At 37.2% G+C, this 22,209-nt stretch overlaps 3 protein-coding genes across 6 annotated transcripts; 1 reads left to right on the forward strand and 2 right to left on the reverse strand.

Annotated features, from left to right (window-relative positions):
* Positions 1-391: 391 nt before the first annotated feature.
* tpcn1 (two pore segment channel 1) lies at positions 392-16,910 on the reverse strand. Of its 3 annotated transcripts, none has more exons than XM_056746658.1 (26): positions 16,407-16,910; positions 10,657-10,787; positions 9,619-9,795; positions 9,429-9,542; positions 8,288-8,418; positions 7,909-8,032; positions 7,746-7,804; positions 7,436-7,535; positions 7,037-7,153; positions 6,823-6,947; positions 6,687-6,735; positions 6,536-6,599; positions 6,392-6,436; positions 6,225-6,281; positions 6,084-6,137; positions 5,933-6,005; positions 5,444-5,551; positions 5,109-5,180; positions 4,929-5,018; positions 4,666-4,781; positions 4,539-4,585; positions 4,353-4,421; positions 2,605-2,701; positions 2,368-2,504; positions 2,170-2,250; positions 392-1,767 (listed from the first exon to the last, which is right to left on the reverse strand). In XM_056746658.1, exons 1-26 carry the CDS (start codon positions 16,486-16,488, stop codon positions 1,666-1,668), a joined length of 2,421 nt encoding a protein of 806 aa, XP_056602636.1. In that variant the 5' UTR covers positions 16,489-16,910; the 3' UTR covers positions 392-1,665. The 3 variants fall into 3 exon arrangements, with proteins under 3 accessions (XP_056602636.1, XP_056602635.1, XP_056602634.1); XM_056746657.1 differs by lacking the exon at positions 16,407-16,910 and adding an exon at positions 10,891-11,836 and having other exon boundaries at positions 2,170-2,247; XM_056746656.1 differs by lacking the exon at positions 16,407-16,910 and adding an exon at positions 10,891-11,832.
* Positions 16,911-17,056: 146 nt separating this feature from the next.
* On the forward strand, positions 17,057-19,901 carry iqcd (IQ motif containing D). Its single transcript, XM_056746363.1, has 5 exons — positions 17,057-17,220; positions 17,353-18,024; positions 18,183-18,416; positions 18,540-18,611; positions 18,999-19,901. Exons 2-5 carry the CDS (start codon positions 17,362-17,364, stop codon positions 19,278-19,280), a joined length of 1,251 nt encoding a protein of 416 aa, XP_056602341.1. The 5' UTR covers positions 17,057-17,220; positions 17,353-17,361; the 3' UTR covers positions 19,281-19,901.
* Positions 19,521-21,503, reverse strand: cfap73 (cilia and flagella associated protein 73). 2 transcript variants are annotated; one of them, XM_056746366.1, is made up of 7 exons: positions 21,291-21,503; positions 21,040-21,145; positions 20,847-20,951; positions 20,524-20,724; positions 20,155-20,316; positions 19,928-20,071; positions 19,521-19,658 (listed from the first exon to the last, which is right to left on the reverse strand). In XM_056746366.1, exons 1-7 carry the CDS (start codon positions 21,344-21,346, stop codon positions 19,596-19,598), a joined length of 837 nt encoding a protein of 278 aa, XP_056602344.1. In that variant the 5' UTR covers positions 21,347-21,503; the 3' UTR covers positions 19,521-19,595. The 2 variants fall into 2 exon arrangements, with proteins under 2 accessions (XP_056602344.1, XP_056602342.1); XM_056746364.1 differs by having other exon boundaries at positions 20,155-20,376; positions 21,291-21,500.
* Between the last annotated feature and the right edge of the window lie 706 nt (positions 21,504-22,209).

The raw sequence follows: 22,209 nt of genomic DNA on the forward strand, positions 1-22,209 counted from the left end.
TAATTTAAGATTATGAGGGCACACGAATTTTAAAAAGAGAATGACCCACATTTGATTAACTATTTACAATAAACCGCAATATTTCATGAAAAAACAGGCAGTGTAATTTTTTATTTCACTGGACTTAAAAAATTATTTTATATTTAATTAAATGTTTTATTGTATATTAATTGTATTAAATTACATTAAAACTACTGAACAGTTATTGTTTCTTTGTGGAGGCCTACCGGAAGTTAAGTTTGGGCCACATAACGTTTGTTTATGTTGTTACAGCTGAAACCCCACATATGATTGCATGTTCGCCCTGGTAACTGGAGGGAACAGAATGAGTAATACCCACCCACATTACATATAAAAATGACAAACAGCTAATTAATAACATTAAAAGACATTTCATTAAAATGTATTTTTTACTAGTAATTACTGTAAATGTACAAAAGAACAAAGACAGAGGACTGATACACAGGTTAATCCTACATTATATGAGGAGCTGGTGTGGTTTTGGTGTCAATTTTGTACGCATCATGTTCCCTTATACTGGGAGCATTTAGGCTGTGCATCTTACAGTGCAAATACAACCAACAACCAAGTTGTGCAGAAATGACCCTTCAAGTCAGAAGATGAGAGTAAACAATTATTTATCAGCTTTCAACTTCATTTAAAAGCATAAGGACATTAATAAAATAATATAATGCTGATAACGGTCAAAATATATGTAAATCTATTGCTTTTCTTGTTATAAATAAATAAGTTTGTGTATAAGCACTGTGTGTAAAACAACAAAATATTAAACTCATCTTCACACACTATTGTTTGTTAAGAATATTTTGGTTTGGGAACGAATTTGGAGTGAAATCTGGCATGAGGAATTAATTAAAATAATAAAACTGTATACTTTAACACTACGATTGTGACTGCATCTGAATTGGATCCTACACAAAATGCGGAGAGGTTATGGGTAAGGATTACATGATAAGAATGAGACACAATATATACTTTGAATAATCTGAAAGGCTGAGGCCTGGTTTTTCAAAACTCACCTGTACTGACAAATCGGTGGATGTATCGGTGATTTAAATACTTGATAATACACAAAATTGGTGTGCATTCATTTCCATATAAAGAGCAAAACAAGCCTCTCTTTAGGTCCCAGCAAACAGCAGCTTTAGTTTAAAAACCGCATTAGTTTATTATCATTGTTTATCTGTTGGTTAAGCAATACCTCTGACTCTGGAGAAACAGAGCCCTTAGTGCGAAAGTCCTCACATTCAGTTCTGCTTCATCTCCCAGAGATACATTCAATTGCTGGTGTCAATTTGACCAATCCATAAGAGAATCATTCAGTGCCCTCCAGCAAAAAGCAAATGTCATGTGGTGCATTCGTGGAGGGGCAGGGGGCGGTTCCTGGACATAGTGCATGTCACGTGATTGGTCTTTAAGCTTCCCTGATTGGCCATGGAACCATTTTTAGAGGCGGGGAATAAGGCTTTAAGTGAAGATGTTCTATGGGTCTCCCTGTGGAAGCAGGGAGAAAGGAGTTGTCACGGCGTGCACCTGTGCTTTCCATCTTGATGAGGAACACGCACCCAAGGTCTCTCAGAGGTACAAGTGAGTGTGTTAGTTGATGCTGTGGCATTGTTCAGAGTTTGTGTAAGTGTGTGCGAGTTAATTTATGCTGTCTGTTGCATCGGCGTCAGGGCTGTTCAGACTTCTGTGGAATGTCTCATCAGGTTGAAGGTTTGCCGTGGAATACTCCTCGTACCATTCCTTCAGACAAAAACAAACAACCGCTTTACACAAACATTCTTCTGCGTGTCTGAAAATGATAATATTTGAGTAAGACAAGGTCATTAAAGCCAATTATCACAGAATATCTTAAAATTAGAGATTCTAGGGAGTGTTAATTTGGTCATATCCATGTTTAAACAGATATTTGATATTAGACTTTAATTATAAAATTCAAGTTTCAGACCCAATAGACTTGTCAGTGCATCACTTGAATTTCATGTTGAATTTCATGTCTTATTAAAGAAAAGCTGATTTTAAATAATCTGTTCACCAATAATCCATTACTACCCATGACAGAAATGTTGCATTCAATAATTGTGAAATGTGATTTCCAGTAAAATAAATCTGTAGTATCCTTCTATTCATCATTGAGTTATATACCAGAATCTCTTCCTCATACATCTTCATACTGAGGTCGCTCTTGGTACGTGACCTTCGACCCCGAAACACTAATGAAGACTGCTGTAAGCAAAGACAAAAAAACATTCTGTACATTTTAATAAATCTAGCAAGCAAACAAACACATGCATAGATTGCTTAAAGCACAATCATAGACTGCATAAGAATGTAAGCTCTCACCCCGCACCGCTCCAGAGTCGCACACATCCCCTGAAGTGAGCTTAGATTTGTGTTGCGCAGTGTGTGTTTGTATAAGTCCAGAGTCTGAAGAGCTTCGGTTTGAGATACCTCTGTCTCAAATACGATCCCTTTTTCATCTAAAACATACACAACGAAATGAAGCCATTACAAGATCGTTCTCCGCATCACGAAATCGCCTCATTTTATTGAAAGTGTCATCTGATGAATATTCAGAACCTCCTGGGTCTCCCAGTGGCTCTCTGTTCTTCCGACTGTAGTTCATTCTGAAGACAAACGCATCCAGTATGAAGGCGACAATTATAGTCATGACAACCTGTATTAAACACAACACAGAGGCATTTAAACACTGTGAAAAATAACACCGCGGTCTTTGATTTCAATACTGAGTGGACTCAAAAGATTCGGGATCTCTCATGATCCATGTTTTGCCAGCATAATTTGAGGACAACACAAAAACATTTTGTCTGCTCTAATAAGAGCAAGAAAATATGGGCTTTACAGTATTGGATTTTTAACGTGATATTACAAACCTTTCTTAAATCATAATAATTTGCAGGTACAATGTGTAATTTCTTAAAGGGTCATATGGCGCAAGCACATGTTTTTCTGTTTCTTTGGTGTGTTATAAGTTTGCCATGCATGCAAAAATAAAAGTGTCAGAACAAAAGATTCATTCTATCTAAAAGCGAATGCTCACCCAGACCTGCCTGAAACGGCTCGTGTAACCACACCCCCACAAATCTACGTCTTTTCGTGGTATGACTTGACTAAAGCTGGATTAATACTCGAGCGTCGGACCTACGCTGTAGTCTTTATGACGTATCCTACGTGTCGGTTTTCATTTATACTTCTTGTTGTCCACGTCGACAGGCAATGACCACTAGGCGTAGTGTCCATGCGCGTGTTACTTGTGTAACCAAGACAAGAGCCGAAGAAGAAGCAGCTCGCTTGAGAAGCGTTAGCAGTGATAGCGGCAAGGAAACAGTCACTTTTGTTGCAGATGTTTAATACAGAAGCACAAATATGTTACTTAAAGAATAGATTAATTAATTAATTAGATAATTCATTTGGAAATGCATTTGAGTAAACATGACTCTATCGCAGAGTTTTTTGAACTGACGGAGGGTTTCAAACAGACCAATCTCAGCGTTTGCTGTCCGCATTGAGTTGACATTTTTGGAGAGGTGCACGTCAGAATATGGAGGGTATGCGGCTCTGCATAGGCTACGGCGTAGGACCTACGCTCGACTATAAATCCATTTTAAGACCGCCAAAATCTATACGCAAGTAAGGTGGGCGTACTTGTAAAATTGTAATACTTTATAACGGACTAACATCATAGCACACCTCGTTTTTCAGAGCGGTGAGCTTTGTAAAAAATCAGAGAGGCGGGGCAAAGAGGAGATACAAACATGCACGGTATGTGGAAAATACATTGTTTTTTAACCTTAAATCTAAAACAAACCATAATATTCGTTTCATCCTTGTCATATCACCCCTTTAAAGGATCTATTGACAGAAATGCAACATAATATACATAACTATGTCTTCAGAGGTATATAAAGAACCTACATATTGAAGCGTTATGGTTTTATTACCTCAGAATGAGCTATTTATATCTACATAGTGAAGGTCCCTTTTCCTGGAATTCTGCATGTTGTTTCTACAGTATGCCCGAATGAACAAACTGCTCTACAGAACGTACAGAATGTTTCGTAAATACCTCATCTCCTTTGAAAGAAACAAAAACGTGGCAATATCTTAGTTCTGTGTCAGCCACCGCAGTGCTTCGAAAGTGAGGGGAGGAGTGAGCCGTTGTTTGCAATTTGCAACCTCATCCACTACATTTCATACACTGGACCTTTAAAAGGTTTTTTTTCTTAAAACTGTTTAAATTAGAATTATTATGTTTCTGTCTTTTGGGTCCCATTGTACATACTGTACATGTGCATACAAACCCTTACCATGGTGACAATGTAAAAAGTCATGAAATATAGGCGACTCCAATGGGTTGTTTGGGACGTGATGCCTTCCTGTGGAACCAAAGACATGAATTGCTCAGACTGGTGGTATTTATTAATCGGCTTGGTGCACGCAAACACACGCACACACACACAAGCAAGAAGTTGAAGAGCCACATGATAACTCACCATAGTGATGTACCAGTTGTTCACCACCGTTAGCTCAAATAAAGTGACTGAAACATAAAAAAAGAAAATGATTAGTGACAAATAAATGACTACAGAAAGATGGATGTTTTGGTGTGTCTGTACATACCAAAGCTGCTCAGGATGTTATTGAAGTTGTTGAGATAGTAATATCCCTCCAACAGCACAGTCCGGTTGCCAATGGTTTCATTAATCTGACGATATGCATTAGCAACAGTGCTGGTGCTTTCAAAGAAAAAGAGTAAATTCTTTCATTAGTGAAATATTTTAAGGTCGTGAGCAATTGGATTAGATCTTGTTATTTAAAGCAGTAAGACCCACTAAATGTAATTTAATATAAACATGACGTTTTGCAGAATTAAAGGCATTTACTTGCAGCAGTTTGGATAAACAACATCGGCGAAAAACTCCATTCCAACGATGGCGAAGGAATAATAGAAGATAATCAGAGTCAGACCTAGACTACATTCAAGAGAGTGAAAAAAATGAGTGTTGTGAGAGAAATGCTGATGTCTGTGAGTATTGAGCTGAAAAAGATGATTATTTCTATACCTGGCCATACGTGGGAACAGTTCAAACATTGTGTCCAGTACGTTCCGATAACGCTGCTTAATTTTAAACAACCTTCACAAGAGGAAGGGGAGAATGAGAAAAGTCAGTTTCAAAGCAATACACTTGAATTAAAATGAATGTTATCTGAAAGTAACACTAGTTATATAACAAATTAACTTGAATGTGTGAATTACATGACTCATCACTATTTATGATTTTATGGGGTCTCTATAGTCTCTAAGTTAAAGTCATGTTTAACAAAACACTACACATTTCAGAAATGCATAGGTAAACCAAACAGCAGTTATACAGAGAATAACCACACACACACATACCGGAGAAGCTGAAAAGGTCTCAACACCACAATGAAGTAAAACGGCTCCATGTCAAAGGCCAAAGCAATCAATCCCAGAAAGGCAAAAACTGTTACTGAGAAATCAAAGCTGGGAAGAGCAGAGGTAAGACGATGTGTGTTTGTGTCTTAAACGTGTAAATCATGTGCGTTTAAAGGAGTAGTTCACCTTCAAAATTAAAATTCTGTCATCATTTACACGCCCTCTTGTCATTTCAAACCTGTACGACTTTCGTACTTCTGCAGTACACAAAAGAAGATATTTGGAAAGAAATCCAAAGCGCCCCATTCACTACTATTGAAACCAATGCAAATGAATGGGGGGCTGTTAACAACATTCTTCAATATCTTTTTCTGCGGAGGAAAGAAAGTCCATCAGGTTTGAAATGACAAGAGGGCGTGTAAATGATGACAGACTTTTCATTTTGAAGGTGAACTACTCCTTTAATAAAATGTGTGCGCGTGTACCTACAGGTTCCATCCCGAGCTGAAATATATCATAGGACCAAGACCCGTAATCTTCAAAAAGACCTCGATGCCATAAACTTCATGCCAGAGAGTGATACAGGGATTAAACATAATCCATTTTCACTGAGAATTTTATACATTCAGATTTCACCTACTTGTGAGGAAAACAATGTAACTCCAGGGGACGACATGAGTCCACGAGACCCCATCTGTGCGGGGAAATTTGATATTTTAGAGGGGCATTCAACAGGATTTACACACCCAACACTCTTACTGTCAGACATGTCAGATCTTACCATTTAACATGTTTGTCTCCACCAGGATCCAAATGCCATTAATCGCTACTACTAGATCTAAAACAAATAAACCAAGAGAAATAGAAGAGAATATAATGATATGATGAAGAAGTATAACGAAATCATGTATTCAATAAATGTTTTAAGAGTAAGTTATTCTAACTTACACATTGCATATTGGAAGGCTTTGGACTTCACAAGTAAATTAATTCCTGGTAAAAAAGAAAAATCATCACAATTCAACCCAAGCAGTTTATTAATATTCATAATCATATTACAGATAAAACTTCAATTCATGTGACAATAAAAACCTTTAAAGATTAGAAAGACAGTATGAGGTAGCTCATCAAACCAGTGCTCCCCACTCCGTCGAGCCTGTGAAATAAACACAATATGTTTCAGCTCAGAGGTGTTTAACATACTCCCTGAAATCTGATCATGTGGGAGTGCATGAAATCTGACCTTCCACTTGAGCCCGATCACCTCATAAAACCTATAAAAGTCCTGGAGGCTACAATACAAACACAACAAGAACTTTCAGACCTCAACGTCAGCTAATTTAAGAAGTGCAAGCACTCGCATAAGTACGCATGACTACCTCAACATAGTTGCGCCTGATTGGTTAAGGGCCTTAAAGGTGAGAAAACAATCCCGTGCGTTCATTCGAGGCCGATAGAATCGCATCAGTCCGTCAAACTGCTTCAGAGACACTCCATATGGCCTCTACAAAAGCACAAGCATGCACATACAAAGTGAAATAAACAAATAATCCTATAAAGATGTAGTGTGAACAGATTCATTCTTTTGCTCACCTGTCGACTGACCAGCAGCTGGAAGGCGTGGTCGATGGCAGACCGCTTGTGTAGAAGCAAAGATTTAAACTTCATCTTCTCGACTCCATTAAAGGTGTCAAAGACTACCGCCAAGAGCTATGAAGCGAGACATAGAAGTTCAGAAATCAACAAGAATTAACAGCACATCCATAAATACTGCTTCAAAGAAAAAACCTGCCCATTGCATTATTGTTTGTTACAGTTTAACTTTGTTAACAGAAAACAGTGATTGTCTGTGTTTGTGGTTTATTATATGAATGCATTTCTTGTTTGTTTTTTTAAGATTTAAGCGTGTCTGCGGTTTTAAAAAACAATAACAAATTTCAGTGGCTCTTAAACTTGTGAAGGCAAATAGCTGTGTTGTTGTAGAAAACAGACCAGGTTCATGATGAAGTAGAGCTCGATGGACAAATACACAATGAAGAAAATGCACGACCAACGATTCTTTGAGTACGCTGGCATCATTACATCTGGAAAGCTGTCAAACACAAGAAAACGTCAACACTGAAAAACGTGGTCATGTAGAAAACATTTGAATTCCAAGCATCGTCTGTTACAGAGACGCACTTTCTAAAGCAACATGAGATGGCTCGCTCTAAAGCACAAAGAGAGATCACTGTAAACTATGACTACCGTTTCCTTGACAGAAATGTGTGGGCTGTGTGCTTTCTTTGGATTACATACTCACTTTGCAGTTGTCAGTAGGACAAACAAACTCACAATGCTGTTCTCCAATGTGTTGAAATACTGAAACAGAAATAAATTACATGAGGATATGTGAGAGGAATGAATTGAACACAACAGTAATGTGTGAGTGTGTGTGTGAGTGCGTGCGTGTGTAATGTACTAACAGGATCGGCCGGGTTGCGGGAGAACAGACAGAAACCCAGAATGGCAAAGATGACCATGAAGAAAAGCAGCAACAGTAGAATATCAATGAAGGGTGGAAGAGACTGAAATATCTGCCGCAGGTTTCTGAAGGAAGGCAAAAACAGAGAGCAAAAAAAAACATGTTGATAAGCACCATGAAGTGAATGAATTTTATGTTATCATGATGTAACCATACATATACTGTTCAAAATCAGCTACCGAGAAACATTATGTGTTAGAGACTGACAAGTTTGAGGCTTGTAAATCAATATTAAGATACAAAATTATATTTAAATAAACTGTGTTTATTCTTGAGATACTCTTCATTTGTGTAAAGCACTGTGTAAAATTGTTGCATGCCTGCGAACAGCTCCACTGTAACGACAGTCCACCAGAAAGATGGGCCGCAGGGCTCTCGTCACACGCAGGTGGGACGTCTGCCGAACTAAGACTACAATCGCCTCGATGAACTGAATAAACAGGACACACCCCTGAAATGCAAACAAAAAGGAGCTGATATCAGGATTCCTCAAAAAGACTTCTGTGAATATAAATCTGTAACGAATACAGATTTTAAAACTGAAAATGAACAAAAACGCACAGTTATCACTTCTCAAAAGAATAAAATAGGTCCATGCAACAAACTTAAAACGTATTTTTACCTCCAGCAAAGAAACATTCTGTGATGCTAAATCAAACTTTTTATGAGAATGAAGGTCATTACAGCCTTACTACAAACAGACAAACAGAGTTGGATATTGTACATGTAATCTGGATTGCGCTATCATGGCCCATATGTAAAAAAACTTCTCTAAGAAGAGTAGTCTTAAAATTTGACCTAAGTGTCAAAACTGAAGTGTAGCAAGAAGTAGGACTTTTTAAGAGTAGGAGACTTTTATAAAGAAGCTAAAAGCAGCTTTGAGTGACGTTTAAGAATGATTCTTAAATTTTGATTTAAGTGTTTTAAATTAAGGACTGCAATGATTTAAACACAAAATGGCCGCCCTTCACCTCTAAAGCCAATAGGGATCCTGCAAGCGTGAATTCATAGCAGCATGGCACCGTTTATTCATGACTGAATATAGACATGTACTTTAACGTCTGTTTTTTATGAATTACAATATGATTTAAAAGTGGCAGATATATTCAATTGTATTTTCACCTTCAAACTCCATCATGCTTATATCACAAGACCTTGACAAGAAATATTGTCTCATTTGAATCTTAAACAAGTAATATGAGTGCTCTTGTTGGTGATAAAGTATGGAATATTTTTCTTTGTTGTATCTGTCAAATTAGTACAATATAATCCTGCTGCGAAATATGTTACATCAAATTGATCAAAAGTAATCTAAATGTAATCCCAAAGTAATCCGATTACGTTTCCCAAAATGTGCAATCTAAGAGACTGCCTCATTAACTACACATTTTGTCATGTAATCTGTAATCAGTAAATGTTTCAATTCATAAATAATCTACCCAGTTCTGCAGGCACATTTACCTTCACCATGGTCCTCTTATGGCGTATGAATGTGTGAAAGCCAAGCCACCGGAGCTTCATACACAACTCAAACGCCACCATCGCCAACGCCAGCAACTCCAGAGTAGCATGAACCTAACCGATGAAGTAAACATAAAAACATTTTTCTAATGTTCACACAAAATCACATGCATATTCAAAAGGCACATACATAAACGTCCAGGCGGAGAGAGGGGACTGCAGGAGCTTCAGAGAGGGACAGGAGCATGAGCAACACTGAAGTCAGCAACTCCATTATGTAGAACAGATGATTATGAGCGAACAGGTAGGCGCTGAGCGCGTTTGCATTCCGTGGATGAGTGAAAAACTTGTCATTGTTCTCTCCCTCCTAAAAAACACCACACAGACAAATAGGCACGGGTTAATATGTTGCTCTTATTGTGTTCGATTATCTAGAGTATTGTTCTCAAACTGTGGTAAGCGTACCAATAAGGGCACTTAATGAGATCCCTAGTGGTACGGTCTTGTGTGTTTTAAATACGATTATTCTTGATCGATAATTACGGAAAATATCTCGTATAGCATATGTATATGAATGATTGATAATTTATCATTGGTCGACATAACTGCGTGACAGGCAGCTCAAACACAGAGCGGGAGCAGACAGGCGCTTGTGAGTCCCTCACTATCTCTCTTCCGATGAGCTGTGTGTAAATTAAGCTTCTTATGTATTTCTGCACTTGTACAGCTGTTGTTGTTAATGCTGTAAAACGACAATTCAACATATCTGTATCTACTCAAAGTTAAATCAATGAAACGCGTGTTGCGATTTAGTTTTGACGTGCCCCTTTGACGAGCCACTTCCATAAAGTGTGAGTCTATTAGAACGTAAACAAGACAGACTTACTTAAAACCTAGATATATGTGTGTTATATACAGCTGTTATTTGCATGTTTAGGCATTTATTTATATTTATCTGTCTTTAATATAGCTTTGTAGTCTTTCCGCAAGTCCCCACAAATGTTGGCTGGACGTGGTGTATCTTATCATGAGGCAGGTAAAGATTCACAGCTCTACAATTCATTTGAGTGTTTATTCATGTGTTTTTAATAGCGGTCATTTGGTTTGTTTTAAAAAGATCCCCATTATTTTTTCCTAAAGTTGTTGCGCTAAACGTTGCAACAATGCATATTGTGAAAAGTGCAATGTAGGTACAGTATAAATAAAATTGAACTATGTGTATTGTTACCTGTAGGTATATTGCTGCTTCCTGGTAGTTCATTTCCCAGCTGTGCCGCAGTGAATTCTGGGCCCTGGGTTCGGTTGCTCCTGAGGCTGGAATGACGAAATTATTTACAGTATCATAATTTCCTAGCCCATCTGTGTGAAGAACAAAAAGACAAGCCCAATTAAATAATATCAAAATTTTTCAGTCAGCTGACAAGCACGATAGCTTCAATCTGATTTTCTCAAACTCACATACCCACACACTCAAACTGCTCAGAGAATGTGGACGCTTGGACCGGCCAATCATGCGTCAGCCCTGTCATGCTTTTATATGTATTACTGGCTTCCATAGCAGCCTCTGTGATGGGCCCAGGGCCCCAGTTGTCAGACAGAAAGCTTACTATTGGTCAAGTAGCTGTAAGGGTTAACTATCATCTCTCTCGAGCCTTGCCATTCAAAGATCCAAAAGCAGAAGAGAATCCTGTGGTGACGCTCACAATACCTCAAAAGAGGAAAATGTACTCAGCAGAGTTCATTTCTTTTTAATAACTCAGAAAAAAGTCATCAGGCAAAACTTCACATCTGATGTAACAAATAAGATTATGGCAGATTTCACTATGCCAAGACATTGATTCAAATCAACTTTTTTTGATTTAGATGAAACAATGAATATGCACGTCAGACACAAGACTAAAACAAAATTTTGATATTCTACAAGTAATCAGGATTCCCAACATTTCACTGCTAAAGTAAAAACAAACCCCCCCCAAAAAAATATCAGTGATATAATGTCTTAGGCAGGCAAGTCCGCATCCCACCCTGGCATCTGCATCTCTTTGCCCTCTCAGAGGACGTGTGGTCAGAAAATGGCATTGACAGATCAAATATCACTGTGTAACCCGGCGGAACAAGCAGTCCATTGGATATTCTCAAGTATTGTTCCCAAACACAGTGACAAGTTATTGCAGACCCCCCGATCAGCTTTGCTCATACTAGTCCTCGGGTTTCAATGTGTCGGGAACATCCTCCTGTTGTTGGTGTAATCCAAGTTTTGTGTATGCATCAGTTTGTCTTCAAGCCAAAATACACAGCTGTCATCTGAGGATGTGTTCTAAAAACTCATTTCTGTTGACTGGGGGTTTCATATGATTCAGTCACATGAAGGAAGCAAAAGTTTCTATTCCTTTTTTTCTGTATTTAACATTATTCCTGTTTAAGCAATAAATATAGGCATAATCTACCAACAAGCTTTACAATTCCCTGTCAGGCAAAATATGATTTAATGTTAAGACATTTAAAGCACAAATAGCTAAGAGCTTTTAGTTAGACCAAATACAAGCTGACTGAATCATTTACTTAACAGCCATTCAGTTCAGTGGCTCACAACTATCTGTAAACAGATTTCATTGAGTTCTCGCATAAAAATTACAGTGTTGACTCTGTCATTTCAAAGATTTCCAACGTAGACAATCTTCAGTCTGACAGCAAAAACATTTTGTAAAAGCATGGAGAAGTGAAGGCTTCTGATCTTCAGTTCAGCTTTCAGCTTTCGATGTCCGTGTTTCTCCCAAAACAATGTGATAAAGAAAAACTCTGTTCTGTCCTGGTACTGACGACTGATTACAGACTTGTTTTCCTGTGGATTTCTGAAAGAAAATCCGACTGTTTCGACCGTCATAATGCATGTGTAAGTGGGCTGCGAGGCCACAAACGGTGTGGTGTAAAGCTGACACAGCATTTCAACTCTTCTGTCTCTGTGCGTGTGTTGTACAAAGGCTGGTATGCTGCTGTGGTTGACCGTAAACACATGACAACTGTGGTCGGGATACTTCACTCAACAGGCCTACACAAAACACTATCCCCATCAAAAAGCTTATAGATTTATAAACTATTCTTAAACACATTCCCAAACATTACACTTTAGATATGTCATTATGAATAATATATGAAGAACTTGATAAACAACAGACAATTTGATCTATATTCAGTGAAGAAGCTGGGCCCATATGTATAAAACTTCTCAGAAATGCTCTTAAGAGTAGTCTTACGCTTTGACTTCAGTCTCAAAAAATTCTTAGTAAAAAGAAGGAGAGAGGAGACTTTTATAAGTAAGCTAAAAGCAACTTTCGGTAAAGGACTACACAAAATGGTACCTTGACCTCTAAATCAGCCAATAGGGAGCATGCAAGGGTGAATTCACATTAAAATATCACCATTTATTTCTGACTGAATTAAGACATTACAAATATTGTATTGTTGTTTTTTTACTTCATTTATATATACAGGTGCAATGCATAACTTATTTCAGTTATTGGGCATATTATAAATTCAGTTATTGGGCAAGTATAAAAATCAGGGTCGGCCGACCTTCTCCTGATTTACAACGGTACGCTTACAATAGTGTTTGAAAAATTGAGCTGTATGATTTGGTGGGATTTCTGTTGACTTCTAAATATAAAAAAATATATATATATGTAATATGTCTACATTTTTGGCTCGGTTTTATCTACGTATAGTTCATTTAAATAATGAAGCTGCTGAATCACATCCTTCTTCTATATACTGCACTCACTGCTGTATATAAAGAAAGACCAAAGCTGTAAATCCTTAAAAAAATGGATTGAACAGTTTTTTATTTATTGTATCATTAAATTTACTCCCTGTCATCATATCATTCAAACACATTGTTTCTTTGTTGTAAAGTCCATGTCTCCGCCTCTGTACTGCCATCTTGTTACTCTTAACTAGGTTAGGAGACCTCTTCAGATCTCTTAAAAACTTTCGGAGTGGAGACCACACAGATTTCACAGCACTTTTAAAAGACAAAAGTAAAGGGCGTTCACTTGATTGTGGCACCCTCTACCGTCAGGGTGGGGAACACCAGACAATTTAATTGTTTTCTACCCAATGACACTGGTATGAGCACTGAAAACTGCACACAGTGTAAGATCAAATCATTTTGAACAACAAACAATACGTTTAGTTTATTACGTGAAGTTTTTGGGATCTTTATAAGAAATGTTGATAATGCTTTGCAATATATCTAAAAAAATTGTTTGCCCATTCATTTATATAAATTTTAACCTCAACGTTGTCTGATTTAAATGTTGTAAAAAAGGTTATGAACATTTATTTGTCATCTAACTGAGGCCATAATCAGGCAAAGTAAATGTGAAAGATAAGGACCCGTATGTATAAAACAATTCATAAATGCTCTTTAGAGACTTCAGTGTCAAAAAATCTTAGTAAGAAGTAGGACCTTTTACGATAAGGAGACTTTTCAGCCAATAGGGAGTCGGTAAGGGTGAAGTCAGAGCAGCATGGCACCATTTATTTATTTATGACAGAATTCAGACATGAGATGAATATACACAGTATAAATTGTAGTTAATTTATATATACAGCTGCAATCCATAACTTATTTGGGTAAAATAAACCAAAATTTTGTTATTGGGCATGTACATTAAAATCATTGTTGAAAACAACGGTGACCTTATTTACAACGGTAAGCTTATTATACTGACTGATATGTTGAGCTGTAATTTTAATTGACATTTAACATTGATTGACTTCAACCCATATGAAGATAAATACATAAAGTAACCTGCAATTTCATTTTCAAACAGAGTTGTCTACAGAGATGCAAAAGTAAAAAATTGCAGTTTCAAAAATTGCGCAACAAAATTACAAATATGTATCCATTTCGGCTTCTTAAATTTAGGAATAAGAGTAAAATGACGTAATTCTCAGAATTTGGACACACTTAAGAATATAATTTCCTCTAAGATGCGTAAAAACATACGGGCCCAGAACATCTTAAGGCTAAAAGTAGCTCCTAACTTGCTGAAAATAATGTGCGTGTCTATCCTAATTTTAGTACTCCTTAATTTTTGTGCTAAGAGTATTTACAAAGGGTTTTAACGCAAAAACTAGCTCCTAAACCTGTGAGATGTTAGGAGTAGTGAATAGGACTCCTAAGTCACTAAGACCACCTCTCAACAATCCTAAAATGGCTATTACACCGGCAGTCTGCCTTGAAACGTAAACATTTTAGAAAGATTTCATGACAATGAGCTCAACCATAAAGACTACTAATATGCTAACTGTTTATGGGACAGGTAAATGCTTACAATTACCTGCATTAAACATATACTTTAAATAGACACATAGTTTATTTGCAAATAACTGTTGTTTATTGTGTTATGTTCTTATTGAGTTGTATTGCATTTTTATTGTTATTGTGACTTAATAAAAATTATGAAAGACAAACGGTTTGATAGATATTAATACGAATTAAATCTTCTGTTTTTGTTAATTAAATCTTCACTTGTTCAATTAGTGAACATTTTATAATATTAATTTGAATACGGCAAATATTATATATTACAATATTTTATTTGAATATGAATAGATATTTTTTAAGATCATTCTATAATATTTGTATGATTAGACTGACTGACAGACACCCATCCTCTATTTGCCAATCACTTTGGTCATAGTCAGTAAACTAGCTGACATCATCCATTGCAACGAGGTCAACCCCGCCCTTTTCCTTAGCTTAACTTTTATTTCTGTTCCTTAGTAAAAGTTGCTCTCAGCAGCGTTGTGAATAGGTTTTAAGTGGAAACTCTTAACTTTATATATATATATATGTGTTATATTCAACACACATATGACAACAATGACATTTCAAGAGAATACATTATGAAATAGATAAACACTATTCCGGTCCTGACATTTGTTTTTATTTGCTTTAGCCAAGTCGTTTTGCTTAAATACAATTTTATTTAGGGTATTATTTTTTCCTTGAATGTGAAATCACACGTACCATTGAGAACAATACAGCATGACAAGAATACGCAAAAAATATTTCAAATCCAATGCAATAGAGAGCATAAAAAGACAACGATCCATAGCAATACAGCGTAATGAGAACGTACAACACTACTGATGGGCCATAGAGTCAATACTGACTGTATATGGACTGCGTGCCTTTTATCTTGCGCACAAAGAAGTTTATTAAATGTAAATAAGATGATGAAAATGATGTGTGGGTGTTGTTTCATTAATAAATTCCTTTCGCGAAATCATACTTTAGAAAGAGTGGTGGGGACACAATCAACGTCCTGTCCATACAGCAATTACACCTATGCAGGAAAGTACAGAATTTATGCGTGCCGTGTATAATGCTGAATCTACGGTTCCATTGGTCAACCCCTCTGTCCACCACATGTCTGTCTCCTCAGCGCCATCACAAGCCCCTAGTGGAAGCTCCTAATCACTTGAGAGACCTCTCGAGCTGTCTTAAATAATTGGGAGAGTAAGAGTGATTCTTAGCTTTAAGAAATGTGATAACATGTTTTTATCCTTAACTGTGGAAGTAGGAGTACACTTGAGACTAAAATGGCACTTTCTTGATAAATACGGGCCCTGGTCAGGATCTGACTCTAGATTATCCCAAATATCATCAATATCTTATCAACCAAATATCAACTTAACAAGCTAATGAGGCTTTTATACCATATCTGACAGGTCAGTCTCAGAAGACAAAAGGCATGACTGAGTTGCTCTGCAGGGGGCAACTGGGCGTGTCTTTAGGCACATGATGGATGCCAGAGACACAGAGATGTGATAAATGCCTAATAATAAAAGATCGATTCTGGTACCCAAATATCTTTCAAACTGACTTTATTTCTTGTGAATTGCCAGTCCTAAATAAAAATCAGCTAAATTAAATCGTATTGTAATGATAATATTGACAGATATACGCACTCTCTTCCTCCTCCAGCAGTCCGCTGTTAGCATCGTCCCAGGTCAAAATCAGAGGCACGTCGTCGTCGTCCCCGTCAGCCATCCCGCCGAACCGGAGAGATGATCAGCAGATCGCTGTTTTAGAGGACACACGGTCTGCAAGTTCAATAAACTAACCCTTGCTTACAAACTTCAACACTGACCGGCGCTAAACAAAACGAGATGCACAACCCGTTTATCCACTCTTAGACATCGAAATAATAAAGTTAAAATGTGTGCTTAAAATTAAACTGAACCATTAAATCATTAAAACCGTAAGTGAGTCTGTCTGTCTGTTTACGTCATTATCGGCGTCTGGTATTGAAATACATTAAAACAGAAGATTAAAGTATAGGGTGTCTTTTAAACTTAACACAAGTCCAACTCAACTTCACAAAGGAAAAACACTGTTTTAACGAGTTTTAACATTATAAATAAAAGAACTGTCTACGACAAGCAGGATAATTTGACGACATATGTGTTTTGCGACAGTGCCGTTTTTGGCAACTGAGACGGAACAGCTATAATTTCACAATTAAAGTCCCCATCTATAAACTATTAAAATACATTTATTCAAAAATACTAGCACATATATCTATGACAAGCACCAATAATAATATCGGGGTTTTATAAATATATGCACTAGAATGCTATGTATAAACATAGCTCCTAGAGAGCAGGTTGAAGTTCACAATGTTATGACAACGGGTGTCATAGCAACTCATGTAAATAACATCGCAGTTTGTGTTCGGCTGTATCGTCCTGTTAGTGAAGATTCATTTTCAACCTTAACACGGTAATACTCTAGGCTTCATGATGTCTTGTTATTTTTCTATCTGGTAAATTCGGGGCATTTTTCTGGGGTATTTTTTTGTTAACTTATTGTTAATAGCTGTTTTGATTTTACATTTCTCACTCTTTGTTAAAGAAAGTTCAAATGATGGCCTCAAAATCACCTGTTCCTGCTGCTGAAGACAGACTGTCTCATACACTTGCCAATAACCTCCCCAAGAGAACCAAAACAGACTTCTTAAGGCTTGTCAGCCCTTCCAAAAAGACTTTGGGATCACTGGAAGCAAAGCTCATTTCTGGAGTACTAGATGATTGTATCCATCAACTGGAGATAGTCTCTCTTCTACCCACTTTACTTATCTGTCCAGAAACAGTTCCCTTAGACTTGGGAGAAGAGGTGGCCATGGCCCTGAAAGAACATCATACTCTAGGAGAAAGGCACCAAGCTATAACGCTTGATAAAAGTCTTGATGAAAGTAAACTGAGGAAACAACAAGCTGAGTCAATAAAGTCAGTTCAGGACTCCTTCCGTGACATTCTGCGACTCCTTAGGAAAGGTTTGACAACTAAAGAGATACTTAAAGATGTAGAGAAAAACACAGAGGAAGAAATAGTGTCTCAGAAGCTGAGAGACGGTCTGTGTGAGTTAAAGGAGGTTGTGCTGGAAAGGCTGCTTACAACCTCGGCAGAGGAGCAAGAACGTAGCCAGGTGATGCAAGAAGTCAGTCTACATCACCATGTCATCCTGGAGCTGATAGACTCGCTGGAACAAGAGGTTGCCATGGCAATAAAAGACAGAGACACGGAGGTGAGATGATAGCATGTAGGCAAAAATTGTTCAATGTTTATTGTCTTTTTAAGTCCATGTGTATTTTGATTGACAAATAAAAAAAATCTCCATGTTTGTTTTTCTTCTTCAAACTTTTTTATTTCATTTTTTTAAACCTGGCTCTCTCTCCTCTGTAGATATCTATGTTGACCCAGACAGTAAACCAGCTGAAGAGCTCACTGGATGAAACGGAAAAGGGCTTGGAGGAGTTTGTGGTCCGAACTCAAAAGGAAGCTGAGAAACAGAACCAATCGGATAAGAAAACTTCTGAGGGGAAAAGGGCTCACGTGCAGCAGGAGGTCGATCAAATGAGAGCTCAACTAAACACTGTAATTGCAAAGTACATGGAGGGAGAACGGGAGCTACGTAAGGTGAGTGTTTAAGCGTGCTGAGATGTCCTTAGGGTTCAAACAGAAACAAATATTTTGTTAAAATAAATCAAATAGTTACAACATCTTTATTTGGATCTAAATGTTGCTGACTTTGGTCTGCAGAAAAAATACAAGGAGGACACTGAGATCGAAACCCTGATCCAGAAATATGATAGTGAGATGGAAGAGAAGCAGGTAGGTTTTTTAACTGAGGTGATCTTAACTGATGTTGACTTTACTTTTAACAGTTGTTGCTCGCCACTGACTACCATTGTGGGGAAAATTAGAATGGTAGTCAAAAGTGCCCCGGAACGGTTTGCTTTCCTTGTGTCAAACAGAACAAAGACGTTTATAAAGTAATTTTTCCTACTATGGCAGTCAATGCATTCTTCCAAATATCTTTCTCTGTGTTCATCAGAACAAAGAAATTGATACAGATTTAGAACAACTTGAGTGTGAGTACATGAAGACACTGTTGGGGGAACTGTTCCATTAAAACTAATAGTAGTGTTCGTTTAAAATTTAGGTTAAAAAAAAGTGTTTTTTATTGGGTCCATATGAATGTGGTTTGTGTGTATGCAGGTCGAGCTGGATGAAATTACTCAAAGATATGAAGAAGAGAAGGCAGAGCTGGGAGAGCTGGAGGAACACGCCTCCATTCTGGAACTAGAATACTTTCAGATTATGGAGGAGCGACAGCAGGCTAAGAAGAAAAGGGAACAACAAGAGAGAGACAGAGAGGTGCACAGCCAAGCCGCCGTAGTCATACAGGCTGTCTGGAGAGGCTTTTGTGTGCGCAAGGCCATGAAGGCCAAAGCAAAGCCTAAGAAAGGAAAGAAAGGAAAGGGGAAAAAAGGAAAATGAAGAGATGAAAGCAGACCTGCAAATACTTATTTTACTTGATGAAAACAATGACATAAGTCTGCTGAGACTTGTAAAGCATTCAGAAATTAATATTTATAATTAATAAGGATTCCACATGAATGTTTTGATAATATTTTACAATTTCATTACTAGGGAAAACATGAACTTTTTAATTAGTAACCCTTTTTAACCTCTATATAGTTTCTTTCCTGTCTCTCCTACCCCTCTGCACATGCCTTTAAAGGTTGCAAGATGCTGATGAAATGCATTTAGTCATATCTGGATATTTTTTGTGGATACACAAAACATCTCGTTTCATGTTATGGAATGGCCTTTCATTTTATCTGCCCCAGTCCGAACCAGGAAATAGTTGTGAATCTGAAAAAAAAATGTTAAAGATTATCTTATCAAAGCAGTAACAGCAGTTAAAAATTGGAGTTATAATTGTGATCAAATTTGTTTGTCACACTTTATCACATTTTGCTGTGTGATACTTTAAAAAATGTGCTGTACCTCCTATTCATTTCATTCATGTCATACACTGTACTACTGTTCCGTTTCATATGCAGTTTAGTTCTAATTTCACAATACCAAGTAAATACGAAGTTGTCTTGTATTGTATTTGTTGTGTTTTTTGCATTATTCACCTTTTCCAACTGCGCAAAGCTGTTCTCAACATCCACAGGACCTTTGCTAATCATGTAATAGAGATTAAGGATTGTGACCCTTATCTGACCCAAAAGAAGTGTCTCTTTTGCAGCCGTAGACTGGATGCGCTTCATAATGTCTTCCTGTGGAACAAGTACATTTTTTGAAGCATAGGGGATAAAATATTCCAGAAGACAGAAGTGGCACAGAATGTGTGCATACTTACCAATCTGTGTGCCTGCGCACGTATGTTATCTAGCCGTGTCTGCTGCTGGGCCAGTTTGATACTGCAGTCCAGGGAAATAACACTCTGTTCATTTTTGCGTCGTCTCAGTTCCAGCCCGATGCGTTCTCTTTCTTTCTCTGCTGCAGTCTGTTTGTTCACTAGCTGCTCACGGATAGACAGGATCAGCTGACAATGGGCTATAAGTTGACCAATGCTTTCGAACTCAAATGTGATTAAGAGAGAGAAATAAAATGCATTACTAAACAAAAACAAAGGCGACTTGTGTTGCATCTAGATATGTGTAACACAATTTAAAGTAGTGAATTTTTTAGCTTTGTCGGCTTGTTAATAATCAATATTCCTGCCTACCTTCACAGACATCTTTACAGCACTTTCCAGGAAGCGCTGAATGATACTAGCTTTCTTGACACGAGCCTCTAGTAGCATTTCTCGGGCATGCAGGGCTTCAAGCTCGATCTGAAGCTCTTTATTTGTATGTATTTTGAGTCTAATTTGAGCTTTCTCTGCTTCTGCTTTCCTCAAGGCAAGAGTCTGTTTGGAATAATTTTCCTTCAAAGAGACAATGAATATTTTTAAATATACATAACAATTATAACAGAAATATTAATACAAATATTAAGAATATGTGTAACACATGATGCATGCAAGTCAGATGCAGGATGTTGCCTTACTTTTAGAAATGGGTCATAACTCAGGACGTATGCCTTTAGTTTTTCCTCCTCTTTCATCATGTCTTCTTTCCTCCGTCTGAATCCCTCCCGCTGTTTTTCAAGCTCCTGACATCATACAGCAAATGTAAACTAAAACGCCTACAACAATTTCTAACTCTACATAAATCTACTGTAAATATTTTTCAACAACCACCTCTTTCTGAGCGTTCAGATCTCTGTCTACACGCTTTTCCTCCTGGCGCTTTTCCAAAAGCATCGTTGCCACCGATGTTGAATCATTTTGCTGCTCTGCTTCGTTTCTGCAAAGCAAATTTATACAGTATTTGACTATATGCGACCCCCTCCACATCAGCACAAACAAAGCCCGCCACACTTGTTGAATCGTAGGCAGATTAATGATTAGCAACAACAACGTGATGGAGTTTATCAACTAAATACACTTACAACGAAAGTTGCTCCTCGAAAATGGTCCGAATGTAATCGTCCAAATTCAAGTTCATCCTTACTGTCTGTTTGGTGTTGTTAGTTTTAAAAGATTTCGCACGCTCATTGGGCTAAGATGGACAAACTTTCTTTCGCATGTTTCGTTTCCACAGCAACGATAAGAGTTCAGCGTATGTTGCCCTCCAGTGGCGAAGTAAATTCCCAAATGACGGTCAAACCCATTTTTGTAATTCTCACCCAATGTATTTGGTGATTTTACTTGCTATTTTTCATACTTTTTCAAATGTTTATCTAGTTAATAATCAATGTCGATATTTATCGATATTTATTATTTAATATTAAAAGAAGGAGCCTATATCAAAGTCTCTGCGTTTAGTCTTCTTCTTAATAATAATAATAATAGCCTATAATAAACAGTAGATCTATACGTTTTTCCGTGCGGATCCCCGTTTAAATAGACAAGCTTCATGCCATTTTAGCCACTTTGTTGTTCAACTCATTAGAATTTAATATATTTTTCGTTATTTAATAAATAATTCCTCCGCAATAACAATGCGAGAACATGAAACATTACTTTTTATGATACGTAATGGACTAGATAAGGTAAATTCAAATACGCTAAGTGTCTTTATATGTTTTTTCTATTCCTTTTGTTTTCGTGCGCTTGTCCAAACCTTCATTTATATTTCAGAAACATGATTTCGGTCTCCTGTCACCTTTTCACCCAATGCATTAGGGCCACTAGTGCGAAATTAGAGGAACGGTTCTCTAACACCCATGTTTATGTCCAAAGCAGCTCTCACGAGCAAATACCTTTCTTTAATTTTTAAGGTCAGTGACCTATTTGCACAAAAATAACATAACCTATATAATATATAAGAATATATTAAGTGACAAAAATTGTACAATAGTTATTTAG

Source organism: Triplophysa dalaica, chromosome 4 (assembly GCF_015846415.1).
Source record: "Triplophysa dalaica isolate WHDGS20190420 chromosome 4, ASM1584641v1, whole genome shotgun sequence".
Classification (NCBI taxonomy): Eukaryota; Metazoa; Chordata; class Actinopteri; order Cypriniformes; family Nemacheilidae; genus Triplophysa; species Triplophysa dalaica.

Coding starts and splice junctions, on each gene's coding strand:
- cfap73 (XM_056746364.1), bottom strand. CDS start 21,346: ATGAACTTGAATTTGGACGATTACATTCGGACCATTTTCGAGGAGCAA. Junction 20,725..20,846: donor GTTATGACCCATTTCTAAAA/GTAAGGCAACAT, acceptor GTCTCTTTGAAG/GAAAATTATTCCAAACAGAC. Junction 20,377..20,523: donor CTGTAAAGATGTCTGTGAAG/GTAGGCAGGAAT, acceptor ATCACATTTGAG/TTCGAAAGCATTGGTCAACT.
- iqcd (XM_056746363.1), top strand. CDS start 17,362: ATGATGGCCTCAAAATCACCTGTTCCTGCTGCTGAAGACAGACTGTCT. Junction 18,417..18,539: donor GAGAACGGGAGCTACGTAAG/GTGAGTGTTTAA, acceptor TTTGGTCTGCAG/AAAAAATACAAGGAGGACAC. Junction 18,612..18,998: donor GTGAGATGGAAGAGAAGCAG/GTAGGTTTTTTA, acceptor GTGTGTATGCAG/GTCGAGCTGGATGAAATTAC.
- tpcn1 (XM_056746656.1), bottom strand. CDS start 10,984: ATGGAAGCCAGTAATACATATAAAAGCATGACAGGGCTGACGCATGAT. Junction 7,805..7,908: donor CCCGCAACCCGGCCGATCCT/GTTAGTACATTA, acceptor TTTCTGTTTCAG/TATTTCAACACATTGGAGAA. Junction 7,154..7,435: donor TCTACTTCATCATGAACCTG/GTCTGTTTTCTA, acceptor CTCGCTTCATAG/CTCTTGGCGGTAGTCTTTGA.